The sequence below is a fragment of the Nylanderia fulva genome, unplaced genomic scaffold (genome assembly GCF_048542155.1).
Source record: "Nylanderia fulva isolate GAGA-0341 unplaced genomic scaffold, ASM4854215v1 Scaffold1, whole genome shotgun sequence".
In the NCBI taxonomy this organism is placed as follows: Eukaryota; Metazoa; Arthropoda; class Insecta; order Hymenoptera; family Formicidae; genus Nylanderia; species Nylanderia fulva.
Window position 1 is genome coordinate 1,023,650 of NW_028189192.1, and position 17,190 is coordinate 1,040,839.

Genomic DNA, 17,190 nt, shown 5'->3' on the forward strand with positions numbered 1-17,190 from the left:
TATATAAATTTATATAATTATGTATAAAAATGGACATATTTCACGTATAATTTTACGATTATATGTATCATTGTATAATTATTTATATATAATTATATATAAAAAATTGTTTACCGGGTATATTTATCATGGATATAGCGAAACAACTTTATTAAAATTTTCCAATTTCGCAGTTGCCGACGAAAATGCGAACGCAAGGATAAGCGGACGTAACCGCGATAGATTCCTTCCAACCGGAAACGTCAGTCGCACGGCCAAGATATTCGAAAGGGAAAGTGAAACATCGAAGGACAATTCGCAAGTTCCGCAACGCGCGTATCCTGCCGCTCTGGTTACAGGAAAGCCGCACAACGAAAGAATACAGAAAGCTTTTGCCTTCTGGAACAAATAAAGATCGATCTGTTGAAACTATATCGGCATCGCGAATCAAATCGAAATAGATCAATCTTCGTACCATTTTCAAGCGATATAGAAATGCATTGCGAGAGAAAATCATGAATATATAGAAATATTGTTCTTTACGTACATATATGTAAAGTAGTAATGTACAATCTTGAATATATATATCTGTGTTGAAGTCATAATCCTTGCTCGTTCCTAACATTCAAAATTGAATATAAATTGTTTTATCAATTGTATCAATAACAATCGTACCAATGTGACGAAGAGACACGCACTTGTTAGAATGAGTGATCATTTTCATAAAAAAAAACTTATATGAGAATAATTTGTATAACTTTTATTGCGTCGCAGAATTTGAGAAAAAATCCAATTCTCAATATCTGCAATTTGGTTTTTAATTTTTTCTATTTAATCGCTAATATTGTAATTGTATTCGCAAGTTGAAAGAATATTCTTCGAAATGTTTATCGAAAGTACATTTCAATTCTAAACAAAACATCCGTGTTGCATATAGATATATATAAATATATATATATTTATGTGCATATAATCGATATTTTTGTTAAATATAACTTTAGTACATATACATGAAAAATCTTGAAGAAATGTATACTTATGTACATAAAACTGAATACAAAATGTTTCTTGACGATTGATATAATATATCCGGTATAATGCTCTCCAACAAAATATAATTATATTGGATGCAAAAGTCCACTTTATTAAATCTAAAATTATTCTATGCGAACATATCCCTACAGTTGTATTGCAAAGATAAGACAGTCGCTGTATTATTATTATAAATAAATTACATAGAAAAAATAAAAGATACATCTATGTATGCGAATTATATTAATAAATATCCATACACATAAAAATATTCATTTATTATTTCATGTAACATATACGAGTATATTACATTGAATATATGACGAATCTCTATAACTGTTAAAATTTCAGTCAACTTACCGGTGTTTATGCAACATTTTGTAACTAATCTTCGAATATGTTATTATAATCAGTAATTGTTGAAAGTTGAAGAGTCTCGCCAATATCCAAGCAATTAAAGCTATCAGCTGTTGCCGGTAACCAAGTAGTAGTAACATGCTCATCAATGACAGGTGTAGGATTTCTATATAAAATATGAAAAAATCATTTTACTTTGTTCAAAAATACGATTTTCAACAAATAATTTATAAAAATTTATATTTACCCTGTCTTTGCAAAATTGGTCCACATTTTCGTAAGACTTTCTAATACTTGTCGATCCTTTGTACCTATCGCCGGCGGATCAGGATTATCAACTTTACATTTTGGCAGATAAAAAAGATATGACATGTCATCAGCATGAGAAGCTCCTAAAATATCAATTATATGAAAATTATGTAATACTATATAGATAGCGAAGATTTGATTTCAACGGATCTAAAAGTTTTACAAATTATTTACCAATCATAGGAAGAGTTTTTAAGTCAAGATTCGTACAAGTCATTTCATCACCAATGTGGGAAAAATTATAATAGTAGATCGGGGCCTTTTTCTTTATTCTTTGATTGTTCACAAAATTCTTAACAGGATTACAAAAATACAAATCACTCATCCATTGTATTATAGATGGAATACTCTCTTTAGTAATCGGTTTATTATGAAAATAATGTTTCTTAACTTGCTCCGTCAATCGCGTTATCTTTTCCGAGTCTTGCGAATGTATACTCTGTTTTACGTGAAGATGTAGATTTGCATATATCGTCTCTAAAGCTTTTTCACTGGTATCTGTAAGATAAAAATAATTCATTAATTTCAAATAAACAAAGTATTACACCATATGTGTTGGAAATTTTATATAAAATATGTTAAGCAATGTATATATGTATGTATGTATAAAGTAATCTTTTGATACCAGAAAGAAACATGATAAATTCGTGAGAAGTACAACCAACTATGATTGGTATATCATTGTCGTCATTAAGTAACTGAGAAATAGGGCATGGGAGAAAAGGTTTCTTTGCTTTTTCGTCGATCGTAGGTCCAAACGCGAGAGTAAAATTGCGTATTTCCTACAAAATTGTTTATAGTATTCAACACAATAATATACATATAAATATAAAATTTAAGAGATTTATAAATATAAAGCCTCGCACACAATTAAGTAATACATTAAAAAGTTAACTCGGTGCTTAAAGATAAAATAAAATTTAAAAAAAAGAATAACTTACCTCAGGAGTAAGAACATTTTTTTGGACATTGACGATCTCTTCGGCAGGTACCGTTTTAAGAAAGTCAACAACTTCTATAGGATCTTTGGAATCGTTACCAAGTAGTGATGCGAGCTTAAAAGCTTTTTCTTGTGCATTCTCTGTTACCGCCCACAAACATGTAGCTATTCCACTTTGAAGAATGGCCTTATTAAAGAGACCTGTATGTAAATACACGAATAGTAATATTTTATTTTAAACTGGAAAATTTTATTATTATTGTTAATGTTAAGAGCATATTATACCTTTAGATAATGGCGATAGCATCAGTAGATGTGCGGATGAACCACCTGCACTAATGCCAAAAATAGTGATGTTGTTTGGGTCTCCACCAAACGTCTGGATATTTTCCTTGACCCATTTCAATGCAGCAACTTGATCCTTCATGCCTTGATTTCCGTTTGCTACTTCATGACCAATATTTAAGAAACCTTGAAAAATAGAATTTTTATAATGTACACAAAGTTAAAGCGAATGTATTTTGTGACATATTTTGAAGTGCAAATACATGTATAATAAGATTTATGTGTAATATTATATAATAAATATTTATATTATATAATTATAATATTTACATATGTAAATACATATATATGTATATATATATATATATATATATATATATATACTAAAAAATATTATAATATAATACATAATAAAATAATATCGTAAGAATGTTTTAAAAAAAGATGCCTTGTTGGAAGAGTATTTTACCTAAAGCACCAAGTCTGTAATTTATAGATACTAGAATGACATCTTTTGCCACGAGATAATCAGGTCGTTCGAAAACATCATTGCCAGTACCAGTAGAATAACCTCCACCATGAATCCAAACCATAACTGGATTCCGTGACGTTCGATAGAGATTGTAAGGTATGTAAACGCTAAGATAAAGACAATCTTCGCTGCCAATTATCGATTGAAGTTGAAATTTTTGCACAGAAACATTACCGGCATTTTCAGAAGCGTCTCGGATACCTTCCCAGGAAGCCGGAGGTTCGGGATCCTAATTTCAAATAATAAATAAAATATGATTCTACATATATATTGAGACGACATTTTACATATACCATAATAACTGTGCAAGATATACATATACATGTACAAATGTATATTATTCGCCCGATAAACAAATCTTTAAAAATACGATTTTCAACAAATAATTTATGAAAATTTATATTTACCTTGTCTTTGCAAACAATTAGACTAATCGTGAAATAATTTTGAAAATAGAAACATGATGTAAAAAATGAATAAAAAATTATGTAATTTTCCCATTCAATAAGTTATACCTTAAATCTCAACTCGCCCACTGGCGGAGCAGCAAATGGTATGCCTTTAAAAGCGAGATAACGAGAACCAAGGACATTATCTTCGAAAATTCCTTGCAATTTTCCTTGTTTCACAGTCACAATTGGTCTCTCCATGATAAAATATATAAACAACTTCAAGCTGTCTGTGATATATTGTCGTGACAAAGTATGTATAGATACTGCTCATCTTACCATCTTTACCATTTATATAACTGCAATGCAGATACAGATAAGAATAACGAGATGCGATAACTCACCAAACACAGTATATAAATGTTATATACTTAAGTTTGCTGGGAAGCAATATTATTAATTTTGTACATATCTATATAAGATATGCGTATGTATATGTAATATATATATACATATGTGTGTGTGTGTGTGTGTAATCTTATGTATATAATCATGCATTTGATGACTTGCACATTGTAACTGCGTAAAATTAAATGCACAACACGATCAAAAGATTAGATTCTACTATTCGATAGATTAAATATTTATTCCAAGATGTTAACAAAATTTAGTAAAAAAATGTATATTTCAAAAATATTTGAAATCATAAAAATTTACATATTTTCCTTGTTTATTTGACAATGTGTTTATTTCTTAAATATTATATTTTAGAAACTATCTTCTAAAAATAAAAAAAAGTACTATTTATATTTTTTATCGTAGATTCGCGATATTGTTTCTATAAATCGTATTTTAAACATTTTCAATAATTCAATCAATCAATATAATTAATGCATTATATATTAAGAAATAATTTTTAAAAATGTAATCTTTTTATATATGTATATACGTGAAAGGGATATTTTTATTTTGCTATAAAAGAGGATAATTTAATTATTAAATAACTGTTACACTGCACAATTAGTATTTGCATTTTTTTAAATATACTTTATAATGCACTTTTACTTCGATTTATAACACTATTACAGATTTTAACAAGATTTATGACTTACAATTTATCAGTCTCTCATCGACTAGATAACTGCTCAATATCACTCTTTTTTTCAAAGATAATTTCTTAATCTACTCAATATTTAATATATACACAATATATAATATATACACAATTATAAAATAATTAACCGATATCAGTTATTATTTATTGTTATATTATTATAATAATTATGACAACACTGAAAGATAAAAATAAATATATTCTGATAAGTTCTTTTCCATTATATTTTCAAAGTACATGCAAATAAAAACTATTATAAGCAGTACATTTACTAACTCTGTCGAAATTTTTTCTTACTTTATATATTTTAGCCTGTATTATATAGTAGCTGTTTTAATTCTTTAAAGCATCTAAAGACTTTTCTGATAATTCATACGCTCTATAATATCTTAAATCTTAAATAATACATATATTTGTTTCTATTTCCATCGCATTGTGCTTTGTTCTAAGAATAAAAATTAGCATTATTTCTATAAAGATAAAAACATCTAATTCTAGATAAATATGTTAACGCATATTGATCCTTTTCCAAAATATGTACAATATAAATAGCGATTATTATAATTATGTATATATATATATATATGTTGCTAAAACAATTCCGTCAATATTTTGAGTGGGACTCTTGTAATTCTAAATCTCCCAATATGTTATTATAATCAGTAATTGTTAAAAGTTTAGGAGTACTATCGATATCCAAATAATTAAAGCTATCAGCTGTTGCTGGTAGCCAAATAGTAGTAACATGCTCATCAACAATAGGTGTAGGATTTCTAAAGACAAAAGAGTCATTTTCTTTATTTAAAATAATGTTCAACAAATGATTTATAAAATTATAAAAATGCTTACCCTGTTTTTGCAAAATTAGTCCACATTTTCGTAAGGACTTCTAATACTTCTCGATCCTTTGTACCTATCGCCGGCGGTTTGGGGTTATCGACTTTACATTTTGGCTTGTAAAGAAGATATGTCACATCGTCAGTGTGAGAAGCTCCTAAAATATAAATTATATAAAAATAAACAAATAAATTCAATATTGGCCGATTTAAAAGTTTTATAAATTATACATTTACCAATCATAGGTAGGTCATTATTTAACATAAGTTTCGTAGAAGTCATTTCATTACCAACGTAGGAAAAATTATATAAGTAGATCGGGGCCTTTTTCTTTTTTCTTTGATCGTTCACAAAATTGTTAACAGGAATACAGAAATATAAATCACTCATCCATTGTACTATAGATGGAATACTCTCTTTAGTAATCGGCTTATTATGAAAATAATGCTGTTTAACTTGCTCCGTCAACTGCGTTATTTTTTCTGGATCTTTTGTAAATACTTTTATAAAAGGATCAAGATTTGCGAACTTTGTCTTTAAAACCTCTTCACTGATATCTGAGTAAAGAGAGAATATATATTAATTTAAGAAAAACAAACCACCATATATGTATTGAAAATTTTATATAAAATACACGATATTTGTATGTTTTAATATAAAATAAGTATTTTCGGTAATCTTTTGATACCATTAAGAAACATGATATATTCATGAGAAGTATAACCAACTATAATTGGTATATCACTGTCATCATCAAGTAACTGAGAAATAGGACATGGCAGGAAAGGTTCCTTTGCTTTTTCATCAATTGTGGGTCCAAACGGAATCTTAGTAATGCGCGATTTCTACAGAACAATTTAGGTTGTTCAGCATGATAGTATCATTCATTTATAATATTTAAAATGTAAATTACTTCGCACATTAAATTACACATCAAGTTAATTCAGTGCTTAAAGATAAAAGAAAATTAAAATTATATTGAAAAGAATAATATTTACTTCCGAAATCAAAACTTGAAACTGCTGTCCGACGATCTTGTGGGCAGGTATCGTTTTAAGAAAGTTAACAACTTCTACAGGATCTTTGGAATCGTTACCAAGCATTGAAGCGAGCTCAAAAGCACTAGCTTCTGCTTCCTCCACTTGCGCCCACAAACATGTAGCTATACCACTTTGAAGAATGACCTTATTAAAGAGACCTAAATATACGAATATTAATATTATATTTTAAATCGGAATATTTCATTATTTCTATCATTATTGCTAATATTAAAAGCGTTATTGTTATGCCTTTAGATAATGGAGACAGTGTTAATAAATGTGCGGATGAACTGCCTGCACTAACACCAAAAACTGTGATGTTGTTTGGATCTCCGCCAAAAATCTCGATATTTTCTTTGATCCATTTTAATGCGGCAACTTGATCCTTCAAGCCTTGATTTCCGCTTGCCACTTCATGACCGATATTTAAAAAACCTTGTATTATAAAACAGAAACTTTATAATGTACATAAATTACATATGTTTTTTACTGCATATTTTGAAACGCAAATACGCGATAAAGAATTTTCGAACGTTTTAAAAAAAAATGTTTTATTGATAGTACACGCAAAAAAAACGACTTACAATTAGCAATAAAAGCTAAATTTCAATAGCTGAATCAAACTTGATAGCTATAAGAGCTATCGCCTTAATATCATGACTAACAATAAGTCCTCACTATTATAGTTGAAAAATATTTACTGTGATATAAAAATTTAATAGCTGAAATTGAAAGTGTATATTAACATAAATAACTATAAATATAGCAACCGTACCTATACATTTTTTATACATACATTACGATGTATGCTTAATTACATAGCTAAAACATTTAGCATGCACAGCTAAAGATTTTTTTTTATACGCGCGAACCTTAATTCAATTTACAATTGTTTCTGCGACATTGTTTAACAGCAGTTGCTATGTATAATTTTGTAGCGTTAACCATTAGCTATTACTCGGATACGAATTGTGATTGTGATTTTAATAAAATTATATTTATAGCAATATGATATTTTTATTTTAGTTAATAAACATAAATTTCTACAGTATATACACAAGATGATTTATTTTAATTGTTTTAGGCAAATATTTTAAAAAATATGAAAGATATGAAAAAATGTTTCAAACAAAAGTTTAATAGTTTCGAGGAGACATATATATGGTATTATGCAGGGTTGGGAAGTAACGAGTTACTTGTAACAAAGTTACAGTTACAATTACTTTTTTTCGGTAACTATAACTTAACTTCGTTACTTTTCTCCATCTGTAACTGTAACTGTAACTTAGTTACATTTTTTTAGTAACTAGTAACTATTTTAATAGTTACTTTATTAGTTACTTTTTTTGGAAACATGCGCTAAAAGTATTGTTTAAGTATGGTAGCCGTTATATTATTAAATTAAATTTTGATAACAGTAGCATATGGATCTTCATATGATTTAATCTTTTACCTAAAATTTTCATTTTGTGTACATAAAATAATATAACACATAATTAAGATCGACCAATCACAATCAAATATTTAAAAAAATTTTTAAAGGTAATAATTGATCGATTTGCTTGCGACTTTGCGATTACCATTTAGTAACTTACTATAACTATTTTTACTGTTGTATATAAAGGTCATTCATACATTGATGTTAATTGCAAAGTCGTAAGCAAATCGATCAATATTACATTCAAGAATTTTTTTAAATACTTGACTGTAATTGTGCATAAAATGTAAGCTCCTTATATTTAAAACAATGTATAATTATTTTTAAAAAGTAACTGAAAAGTAACGACTCGTTACTTTTAGAGTAACTGTAACTGTAACGAGTTATTTTTTAAAATCGGTAACTTGTAACTGTAACTAGTTACTTTTTCAATGAAATAACTGTAACTGTAACTAGTTACTTTTACAAAGTAACTTTCCCAACCCTGGTATTATGTTCCTTTCGAAGTCATAAAATTTTTGTCTGAAACATTTTTTAATATCTTCCATATTTTTTTAAATATTTGCTTGGGGCGATTAAGATTCTGGAGCTAGTATATGATTTCTGCAGCAAAATTGATAGTTAAAACATCAAAAATTACTTAGCATTAATAGCAAAGATTATACAATTACAACTAAATAGCTTAGCAGTCATAATGGAGATTAGTGAGTTTTAACAGTAAAAAATTGTTGCTATAGCACCTAATTGCAAATAGCTAATAAATTTAGCTTGAACAGCAACAGCATTAGCTGTCCTTATTTTAAAGACACAGTTTAGCTACCACAGCTATTTATTAGCTCTTGTTGCTAACAGGAGCCTTTTTTTGCGTGTACGAAATCTTACCTAAAGCACCGACTCTGTAATTTATAGACACTAGAATGACGTCTTTTGCCATAAGATAATCAGGTCGTACGGCAGTATCATTGCCATTACCCATAAGATAAGCTCCACCATGAATCCAAACCATAATTGGATTCCGTGACGTTCGATAAAGATTGTAAGGTATATAAACGTTAAGATAAAGACAATCTTCGCTGCCAATTATCGCTAAAGTTGGCAAGGTTTGCAATTGTACAGAAACGTCACCGGCATTTTTGGAAGCGTCTCTGATACCTTCCCAGGAAGCTGGTGGTTCAGGATCCTAATTTCAAACAACAGTAAAATATGATCCTACACGAGACGAGATTTTACATGAACCATAATAATTGTGAGATATATAATATATTGAAATAATTAAAATTGTCATTTATTATTGTTTGCTTGATACGCGAATTTTTAAAAATATATAATAGTGAAGCAATTTTGAAAATAAAAACATGATATAAGAAATGCATGAAAGATTATATAATTTTACGATTCGATAAGTTGTGTACCTTAAATCTCAAATCGCCCAGTGGTGGAGCAGCAAATGGTATGCCTTTAAAAGCGAGATAACGAGAACCGAGAACATTATCTTCGAAAATTCCTTGTAATTTTCCTTGCTTTACAGTCACAACCGGTCTTTCCATGATAAATGATGTGATTTTTTGTACTGTTTGTGACACACTGTCTGTGACGCTGCTGAATATGCTGGATACTGTTATCTTCCAACCAACTCTATCGCTATATATACCTTCAATGCAAACATTATTGAGATAGTGATAATCAACACGTGTTATGCAGTGTATATATATGTGTATATGATCATTTGATAACTTACACACAACGCAATGCTATATACACAATATGTCAATAGATCAGAAGTCAAAAATTCGTTTTTATTTTAAAATGTAGATTTAAATTAGTCAACAAAACTTATGTTTTGAAATATTTGAAATCATAAAGTTTACATCATTCTGATTTATCGTCAACATGTAAGCTTATTTATATCTCAAATATTGTATTTTAGAAATGATCTTCTAAAAATAAGAAATATATACTTGTATATTTTAACGTCCGCGATATCATTTTTAATATTTCCATCGTATATTGTATATACATAGTACTGCGTGTACTCTCATATTAAATCTTATCAATAATTTAATCAACCATTATATTTACTGCATTACATATATTAAGAAATTATTTAAAAATGTAATCTTTTTTACATAAATAAGAAATACTATTCTTATTTTCCTACAAAAAATGATATATGCATTTTTAACAATTTGATGTAATGTCTATTGTTTAACATTTGTTACATTACACGCGCAATCAATATTTGCATTTTAAATATAATGTAATGCATTTTTGTTTTGATTCGTAACACTGTTACACATTTTGACTAGATTTAATGAGATTTATGAAGTTGCCAGCCAGGTTGACTCGTCGACACAGATAACAGCTCAGCCACTTTTTGAGCGTTTTGCTTTTTCCCCGCAGATAATTTTTTAATCTACAATATCATAAAATAATCAGCTATTATTATAATTATAATTGACGACAGTAAAAGAGAAAAAGATCGAGAAATAAATAATAATTTCAATAGAACTAATTTAAATTATTTTTCTTTAATTATGATTTACGTTTATTCTATAAGTTCAATCAAATCTTGATTCTTTTTTATTTCTTTACAATTTTAGATTTTTAAACAATCAGAATATTTGTATGGCAATATATGAAAATTAAAGAAAAATATTCTATTTAGTTCTTTTCTATTAGGTTTTCTAAGTATTTGCGAATCAAAGTTAATCAGTATTAACTTCGTCAAATTTTCTTCGAACTTTATATCCTCTGTACGTAGCTTGTATCATAGTAGCCGCTTCTTCTTCAGATTTGACTGAATCCGCACAATCCTCAGCATAGTTTAATTTTTTCATACATTTTTGCAATTTCTTTGCGTATAATGTTGCATTTTGTTCCCATTGCTTACGACTATAAACATCCGAAACATTCTTCTCCTGTCCTTCGTACTTTGGCTTAATTAGTGAATAGAAATATTAAATCCTCTCATATATAATTTAAATAAATAATCGCAGAATGTAAATAGTCATAAAGCGTAAACAATGATAAAGCGATTTTGCTCGCTAAGTACTTTAATCCTTTGCTTTTATATGAGGATCAATTATATAATACTTTATTTTGCATTTTGCATATATTATAATAAGAAGAACTATGACGCATGAGTCATGAGATCAAAGTATTTGCACGATCTCACTTTCGATGCACGCAAGTATTTTTTAACACGTAAAATATATTAAACATTAAACAAAATATAAGAATACGTTGAAAATTGATTATCTTTTTTAAGAAGATTTTCTCTCTAGATTTTTGGTTTTTATTTTTATATTGCCAAACAAAAATATCCATACCATTGAAATCTCGCGCTGATGATATTTGTACGTGTGTTTTTCATTCTTTAAGAAATCTAAAGATTTTCCTCGTAATTTATCTCCTGCAAGACACCTTGAATCTTCAACGACAGATATACTGTTTCTATTTCCATCACCATGCGCTTTGTTCTAAGAATAAAATATAGCCTTATATATATATATATTATTATGATGTGAATTTTTCTTATTCATCGATCAAGTTGTCATACTAAGACTCTTACTGCTCTTATATTATTATTTCTACCCATGTTATTGAAACATTCCGTTAATACTTCTGGTGAAATCACTATGCCTGATGAGGTTGAGACTTTTGACACGTATTTTTTCGGCGTTTTAATCTGTGTTGTAGTATATTGTTCTAAAATGGAACGTAGGAATTGACAGTTTCGCAAATATTAAATATTATGGTCAATTTTATATCCGATATGTTTATACGATCAATTTGATACCTAAAGGATGCGATTCTACACAACAATGGTTTTGATTGCAATCCACGTGTGTTCTTTCCGATAACGATGAACTATCTTTAGGAGGAGAATTGGGAGGAGTGGGTATCGTTCGTGTATTTCGCGCTTTTAACTCCAAAATGTTTGATTTTTGATATTCTTCGAGATATAAGAGAAACTCGCGATACGTAACATAATTCTGAAGCGAGGAAATAATAAAAAAAATAGAAGATAAAAGCTATTTTCTACCTTATACCTTAAACATAGTTTTTAATTTTCGCACGGAACAACACATTGAAAATCAAGTAAAAAATATTATTTTGGATTAATAAAATATAAATTACTTTGTCTTGTCCTGCCCAATTGCGATTAATCGGTTCGCTGAGTCCAAGTAAATCGATCCAATGATAGTAATTTTCTGTTTGATTACCGTACCAATATTTTATAATAACAAACCTGAAGAATTTGATATTATGATTATAATATGTTCATACATTAACTTATATTTATATATAATTTATTTTGTAGCTTTTGTAATTTTAATTAAAATTCGTACGCGAGACCATCGTCCACCATTTTTTGCACTTCAGGATAAGCCATCAATTCCATAAATTCTGGATTTTCAGGATTTCTTTTGACATCTACTAATTGCCAAGGAGCTATGAGCCCAAATCTAACACACTTGAGCACTTCCAACATATGTTGCTTCCTTTCGTTCCAATCGTGCATCAACCATCTCACGGCAGACATTAAAACCTCTATTTCGCTAACAAAAGATGATTGGATATTATACAACTATCACCTATTACTACATAAAACTGTTTTTTATTTATTAATATTTTTCTAATAAAATAGAATTTTAAATATTTTTTAACCGACTAAACTATATAATTTTTCATAAATTTAAAACTGAAATATTGTTCTATTTTCATACCTATTAACGCAAATATAATTAGATTTTAGTAAGGAGCACAGTTCATCCACTGACAATTCTAAGAAATCTTTTGTGCTCACGAGCATCAAGAAAAATTTCATAATCCTCGGTATCATCAATTCCATTACCGCGGTATTTCCGATCTTTTTTGCTTCCAAATATAATAAGAAGGCAGTATCCTCGGAAAAAAGCTCGTCATTATCAATGAATGCCCAGCATTGTTCTTCTAACTCTTCAGAAAATACAATGTTTATATTTTTAATATGAAAACCGTGTGTTTGTTTATAAATATTTAATCAATTTCTAACTTTCTACTTTCGAAAAAGAAATTTATCATCTTCTAAAATGTGAAAAAGATTGTAAGTTAATGTCACACCTTTAATACCAAGATACTGCGCGGCCATAAAAACTTCTAAGATGTTATCTCTTCGTAACAAATGATAACTTTCGTTGATTGGACTTATCATCCAATCATAAATAATATTGAACGCCTTGGAAGTCACCTTGCTCTATATATTTTATATATACATAAATAAACTATTGCATTTTAGTTTATCTTAAATTGTATTATTTCCCTTCCCTCTACTGTCTCTTAAATAAAATTATGATTATATTTTCAATTTTTTCAAATACAAAATAACCAATTTCTTTCTTTAAATTTATGAAAGAAAAATACATTTTGAAAGTGCTTTTTAACCAACACACATGATTACAAATAAAATTTAGATAAAATCTTACACTAGATAAATTCAGATCCTTGTAATTTACCGCATCGAAAAACGCACTGTAACTTTGTAAAACAAGAAGATGACAATAAAACTCATCCTGATCTATTCGGACAATGCAGTCGGCATTTCTTGACAGAATAAAAGAAAAAATATTTTCATAAAATAACATTGTATTAAAAAGTTTAAGATTACGATCTAAATGTAGTTATACAAGTCAGATGTTTCTCTTTTTTACTAATAAAATCAAAATTGTTTATTTAAAATATTTAACATCTGCAACCCGATAAATACAAAAAATCTTGCATTTAAAAGTTTTATTATTTAAGACTTTTATTACTTGTAATTTGTGATACGTCTAGCTAATTCCTGATATAAATCGGTTTTCTCGGGAAGAATTATATTATTCCAATTGATCGGTTGCTCATTCGTAAATCCTAGCCTGCTCAAAATGAAAAGAACAAGAAGAGTTTAGAATAAAAAAGAAACCATTATGGGAATAAAATCACTATAAGTGCTACAAGTCTCCTAAAGATTAACTAACAAATTTAAGAAAACTAACGAGGCGAGTGGTACTTCATCCATTAGAGGTAATTGATAAGACGTTGGTTGCGATTCCATTTTTGATACATTAAATTTCGCACTTGGCTGTGTTCGTGACCTGTAATTTGCTTCGATGTAAGGTAACTTTTTCTGAGCCTATTGCATGATCGAACAATATTTAGATAATAGGATAAAAATGACTGTGAAAACGTTATACATGATTAAACCAAAGTTATTAGGAATTATTATTTTAATTAATTAAAGATTTAACAATGAAAACAAATTCCACCTGCAACTTATTGATCGTTGATTGCGTGACGCCAGGCGGAAGATCGATATATCTCGTCTGAGTCGAAGATTCGAAAACGGATGTGCCAACGTCGGATCGATTAAGCTCAGCCTTAACGTTAACCTTCGTGTGTTGCGGATCGGCAACTAGAACGCTAAATTTCTTCGACTCGAAAACAACCTAAAACGACTATGTTACGTTTGCTTCGAGGCCGACATTTTTGAAAAAAAAAACGTCTTATAACATCTGCTAGACCTTCCATACCTGATTCGGAACGATCTTAAGATTACCGCTGGGTGTAGCTTGAAAGGGAAACACGCGACTCGATTCGTTACCCTCGTTTACGCTGATAAATGTAGAATTTACGTTTGCCTCCTCGGAATTTGTCTGTATTTTTTGCATCGATTGCTTCTGATTTTTCGCGTCTTTCACTTGTCTGTCAAAGTTATTATTACTAAAGTTATTATTATTACATTGTCAATTGCACTATTATTTATCCGAATATCTATCCTGAATATAATTCACTTTGGACGATGGTCTATAAATTTCGAAGCAACGGCTCTAATCGCTGAGCATTGTTTCTTCCGAATTCTCTTCTCTTCAACGCACCTCTGTGACTTTTGATTGATCGCGTTCTCGTTGGCGTGATCAATAATTTTCTTCTCTTGCAACTTGACAGAACAATCTGTATTAGGCTCGGCTATACATCCAGATTCGTTATAGTTGGGATCAATTTTTATCTGACTTTTAGACACAGTCCAGTGATGACGCTGCAGTGGTGACACAATTCTTTCCACTGGATTCGGCTGATAAATATTTACATTAAAAGAATGGTGTTTGTGTCTCGATACACGACGATATTTTCTGGAAGTGGTCCTTCGTCGACGTAGAGGATATCTCGGAGACAGACTTTCCGGGGTTTCTATAATCTTCGGCCTTTGAAAAATATTCTTTGCATAAAGATATCTCTCTCTTTTAGTAAAATTTCGCGAAATAATTTTTTTAAGTTTCTACTACACTCTGAGATCTACTCACTCACTCACTTGTCAGGTGATGCGGATCTCGATCTTGCTACTTCCGGTTGCAATTTTTCTATCACCGTTTGATCGGATTTGGAAAGTCGAACGAGAGCCTTCGAAGAAGCGGACGGAGAAGTGCTGGATCTTCCGTGATAAAGCACAACGACACTGTTTTTGCTATTATCAGCTCGCGGTTGATCGAACGTGGTCGATCGGTCGACCTTAGGATCAACTGAAAAAAAGTCCAGCTCAAACTTAGTTCGATCTCGAAAAATTCTAACTTCGTCTAAAAACTTACGTTTCCTACTATTCTGTCGAATGACCCTTACAATTCGTGGTGTACTATTTTCCTTCCTATTGTCAGCACAATACATTAGGCGCCTTAAACGATATAATGAGACGACATTCGCTACTACTTTAAAGCGACCATGAATGAGAATGTACCAGTTTCAAAAGATTCAAGCTTTTTAATGATTTACCAAAGTTTCTCGTTGAATTTACGATCAAATCTTTCGCTCTCGTTCGAATGTTTATCTTCAAAAGTTACTTGTGGCTAAACATTTGTCAAATAAAATTATATTCTAATATTTATCATACCACAAACAATATTAAAAATCAATATATGCTTATCCAGAATTTTTTACGAAATAAAAAATAATAGAGAATTTTATAAATTTAAATACATTATATATTTTTATCTCGAAAAAAGAGATGTTATGTAAAAAGTAAATAATGATTGTGCATGTGTGCAAATGTGATATTTTGTCTAATATTAAAATACTTTTGATGCAATTAGAATTCAAAGTGTTGTTAAATTAACAAATGTATTTTACATTTTATTTTACCTCATGTTTTCTCAAACGAAAATACGATTCGGAAGATCCAATATTTGAGATATATTGCGACGTAGCGATCTGGTCAGCCTTTCTAGTAACTAAAACGTGTCTCCACAAAGTGACACGTATGTAAAAAATAGGATTGTGGCAAACAAAAAAATTTGTCTAACACTTTTTTTCAAAATCATTCTATGTCAGACGTTTCCATTATACGAAATGCATAAACTTTCTAACCAAACATATTTCAAATTCGCGTATTTGAATTTCATTTACACTTACATCACTTACGTAATTTTGCTTCAATGATTTGTCTATTAACAACCGGTTGTCGATAGCAATACGATGATCTGGATGACGATTTAAGAAGATTTAATCGATCGCTCTCTTCGTTCTTTCTCCCTCCACACGTAAATCGCAAATTATGACAAGACTGTGTCACTCTTCAAAAATATAAGATTATATAGCTTCTATAAAATATAAAGAAATTATGAAATATTACTTTGGATTTAGTAGATCAAGTTCGGAAGAAAGACACGAATCGTCTCCAGCAGTCGTAGAAGTATCAAACTGCCTCTGCGAATCCGGAAGTTTCAAATAAGAAAGGAAAGGAAAAAAGAATTATATATATTTTATTTGTGCAAACAAAACTAAAAAATTATTGGTTTAGCATGCTAAATTTGTTACACTATACTTACGTCATAATGTGCAAAACCTCTTCGCATGATATGTATCGCGTTCAAATAATCACTCGCGGAATTGTGGCATAATAACGACAATACACTTCTTTCTCGCACTT

At 29.4% G+C, this 17,190-nt stretch overlaps 4 protein-coding genes across 9 annotated transcripts in view; 1 reads left to right on the plus strand and 3 right to left on the minus strand.

Annotated features, from left to right (window-relative positions):
• Window positions 1–1,714, plus strand: part of LOC114939507 (uncharacterized) — a 41,544-nt gene extending 39,830 nt beyond the window's left edge. For 4 of the 5 annotated variants that reach the window (XM_029313807.2, XM_085484545.1, XM_085484595.1 and 1 more), the window contains one exon: window positions 174–1,714. In XM_029313807.2, coding sequence (XP_029169640.2) covers window positions 174–391 — 218 coding nt within the window. In that variant the 3' untranslated portion in view covers window positions 392–1,714. The remainder of the gene's footprint in view (window positions 1–173) is intronic. The other variant, XM_085484616.1, reaches the window with a different exon arrangement.
• On the minus strand, window positions 1,269–4,174 carry LOC114939531 (esterase E4-like). The gene is made up of 8 exons (XM_029313844.2): window positions 3,950–4,174; window positions 3,372–3,663; window positions 2,903–3,088; window positions 2,619–2,818; window positions 2,303–2,459; window positions 1,852–2,175; window positions 1,616–1,760; window positions 1,269–1,534 (listed from the first exon to the last, which is right to left on the minus strand). Exons 1-8 carry the CDS (start codon window positions 4,082–4,084, stop codon window positions 1,396–1,398), a joined length of 1,578 nt encoding a protein of 525 aa, XP_029169677.2. The 5' UTR covers window positions 4,085–4,174; the 3' UTR covers window positions 1,269–1,395.
• Window positions 4,175–4,843: 669 nt separating this feature from the next.
• LOC114939532 (esterase E4-like) lies at window positions 4,844–9,942 on the minus strand. 2 transcript variants are annotated; one of them, XM_029313846.2, is made up of 8 exons: window positions 9,665–9,942; window positions 9,135–9,432; window positions 7,064–7,249; window positions 6,773–6,972; window positions 6,463–6,619; window positions 6,011–6,331; window positions 5,787–5,931; window positions 4,844–5,710 (listed from the first exon to the last, which is right to left on the minus strand). In XM_029313846.2, exons 1-8 carry the CDS (start codon window positions 9,797–9,799, stop codon window positions 5,542–5,544), a joined length of 1,611 nt encoding a protein of 536 aa, XP_029169679.1. In that variant the 5' UTR covers window positions 9,800–9,942; the 3' UTR covers window positions 4,844–5,541. The 2 variants fall into 2 exon arrangements, with proteins under 2 accessions (XP_029169679.1, XP_029169678.1); XM_029313845.2 differs by lacking the exon at window positions 7,064–7,249 and having other exon boundaries at window positions 9,665–9,869.
• A 488-nt stretch (window positions 9,943–10,430) lies between these two features.
• Window positions 10,431–15,939, minus strand: LOC114939506 (uncharacterized). Its single transcript, XM_029313806.2, is given in 18 exon segments — window positions 10,431–10,567; window positions 10,570–10,665; window positions 10,973–11,188; window positions 11,582–11,731; window positions 11,824–11,960; window positions 12,052–12,247; window positions 12,393–12,504; window positions 12,605–12,814; window positions 12,983–13,214; window positions 13,359–13,491; window positions 13,721–13,838; window positions 14,048–14,149; window positions 14,270–14,406; window positions 14,540–14,719; window positions 14,804–14,975; window positions 15,065–15,475; window positions 15,583–15,790; window positions 15,857–15,939. Coding segments are annotated over 18 exon segments (2,955 nt in total). The 5' UTR covers window positions 15,933–15,939; the 3' UTR covers window positions 10,431–10,498.
• Between the last annotated feature and the right edge of the window lie 1,251 nt (window positions 15,940–17,190).

Coding starts and splice junctions, on each gene's coding strand:
- LOC114939531 (XM_029313844.2), bottom strand. CDS start 4,084: ATGGAGAGACCAATTGTGACTGTGAAACAAGGAAAATTGCAAGGAATT. Junction 3,089..3,371: donor TTACAGACTTGGTGCTTTAG/GTAAAATACTCT, acceptor CTATTTTTCAAG/GTTTCTTAAATATTGGTCAT. Junction 1,535..1,615: donor ACCAATTTTGCAAAGACAGG/GTAAATATAAAT, acceptor TATTTTATATAG/AAATCCTACACCTGTCATTG.
- LOC114939532 (XM_029313846.2), bottom strand. CDS start 9,799: ATGGAAAGACCGGTTGTGACTGTAAAGCAAGGAAAATTACAAGGAATT. Junction 6,973..7,063: donor ACTGTCTCCATTATCTAAAG/GCATAACAATAA, acceptor TCGTATATTTAG/GTCTCTTTAATAAGGTCATT. Junction 5,932..6,010: donor TAATGACCTACCTATGATTG/GTAAATGTATAA, acceptor TTTATATTTTAG/GAGCTTCTCACACTGACGAT.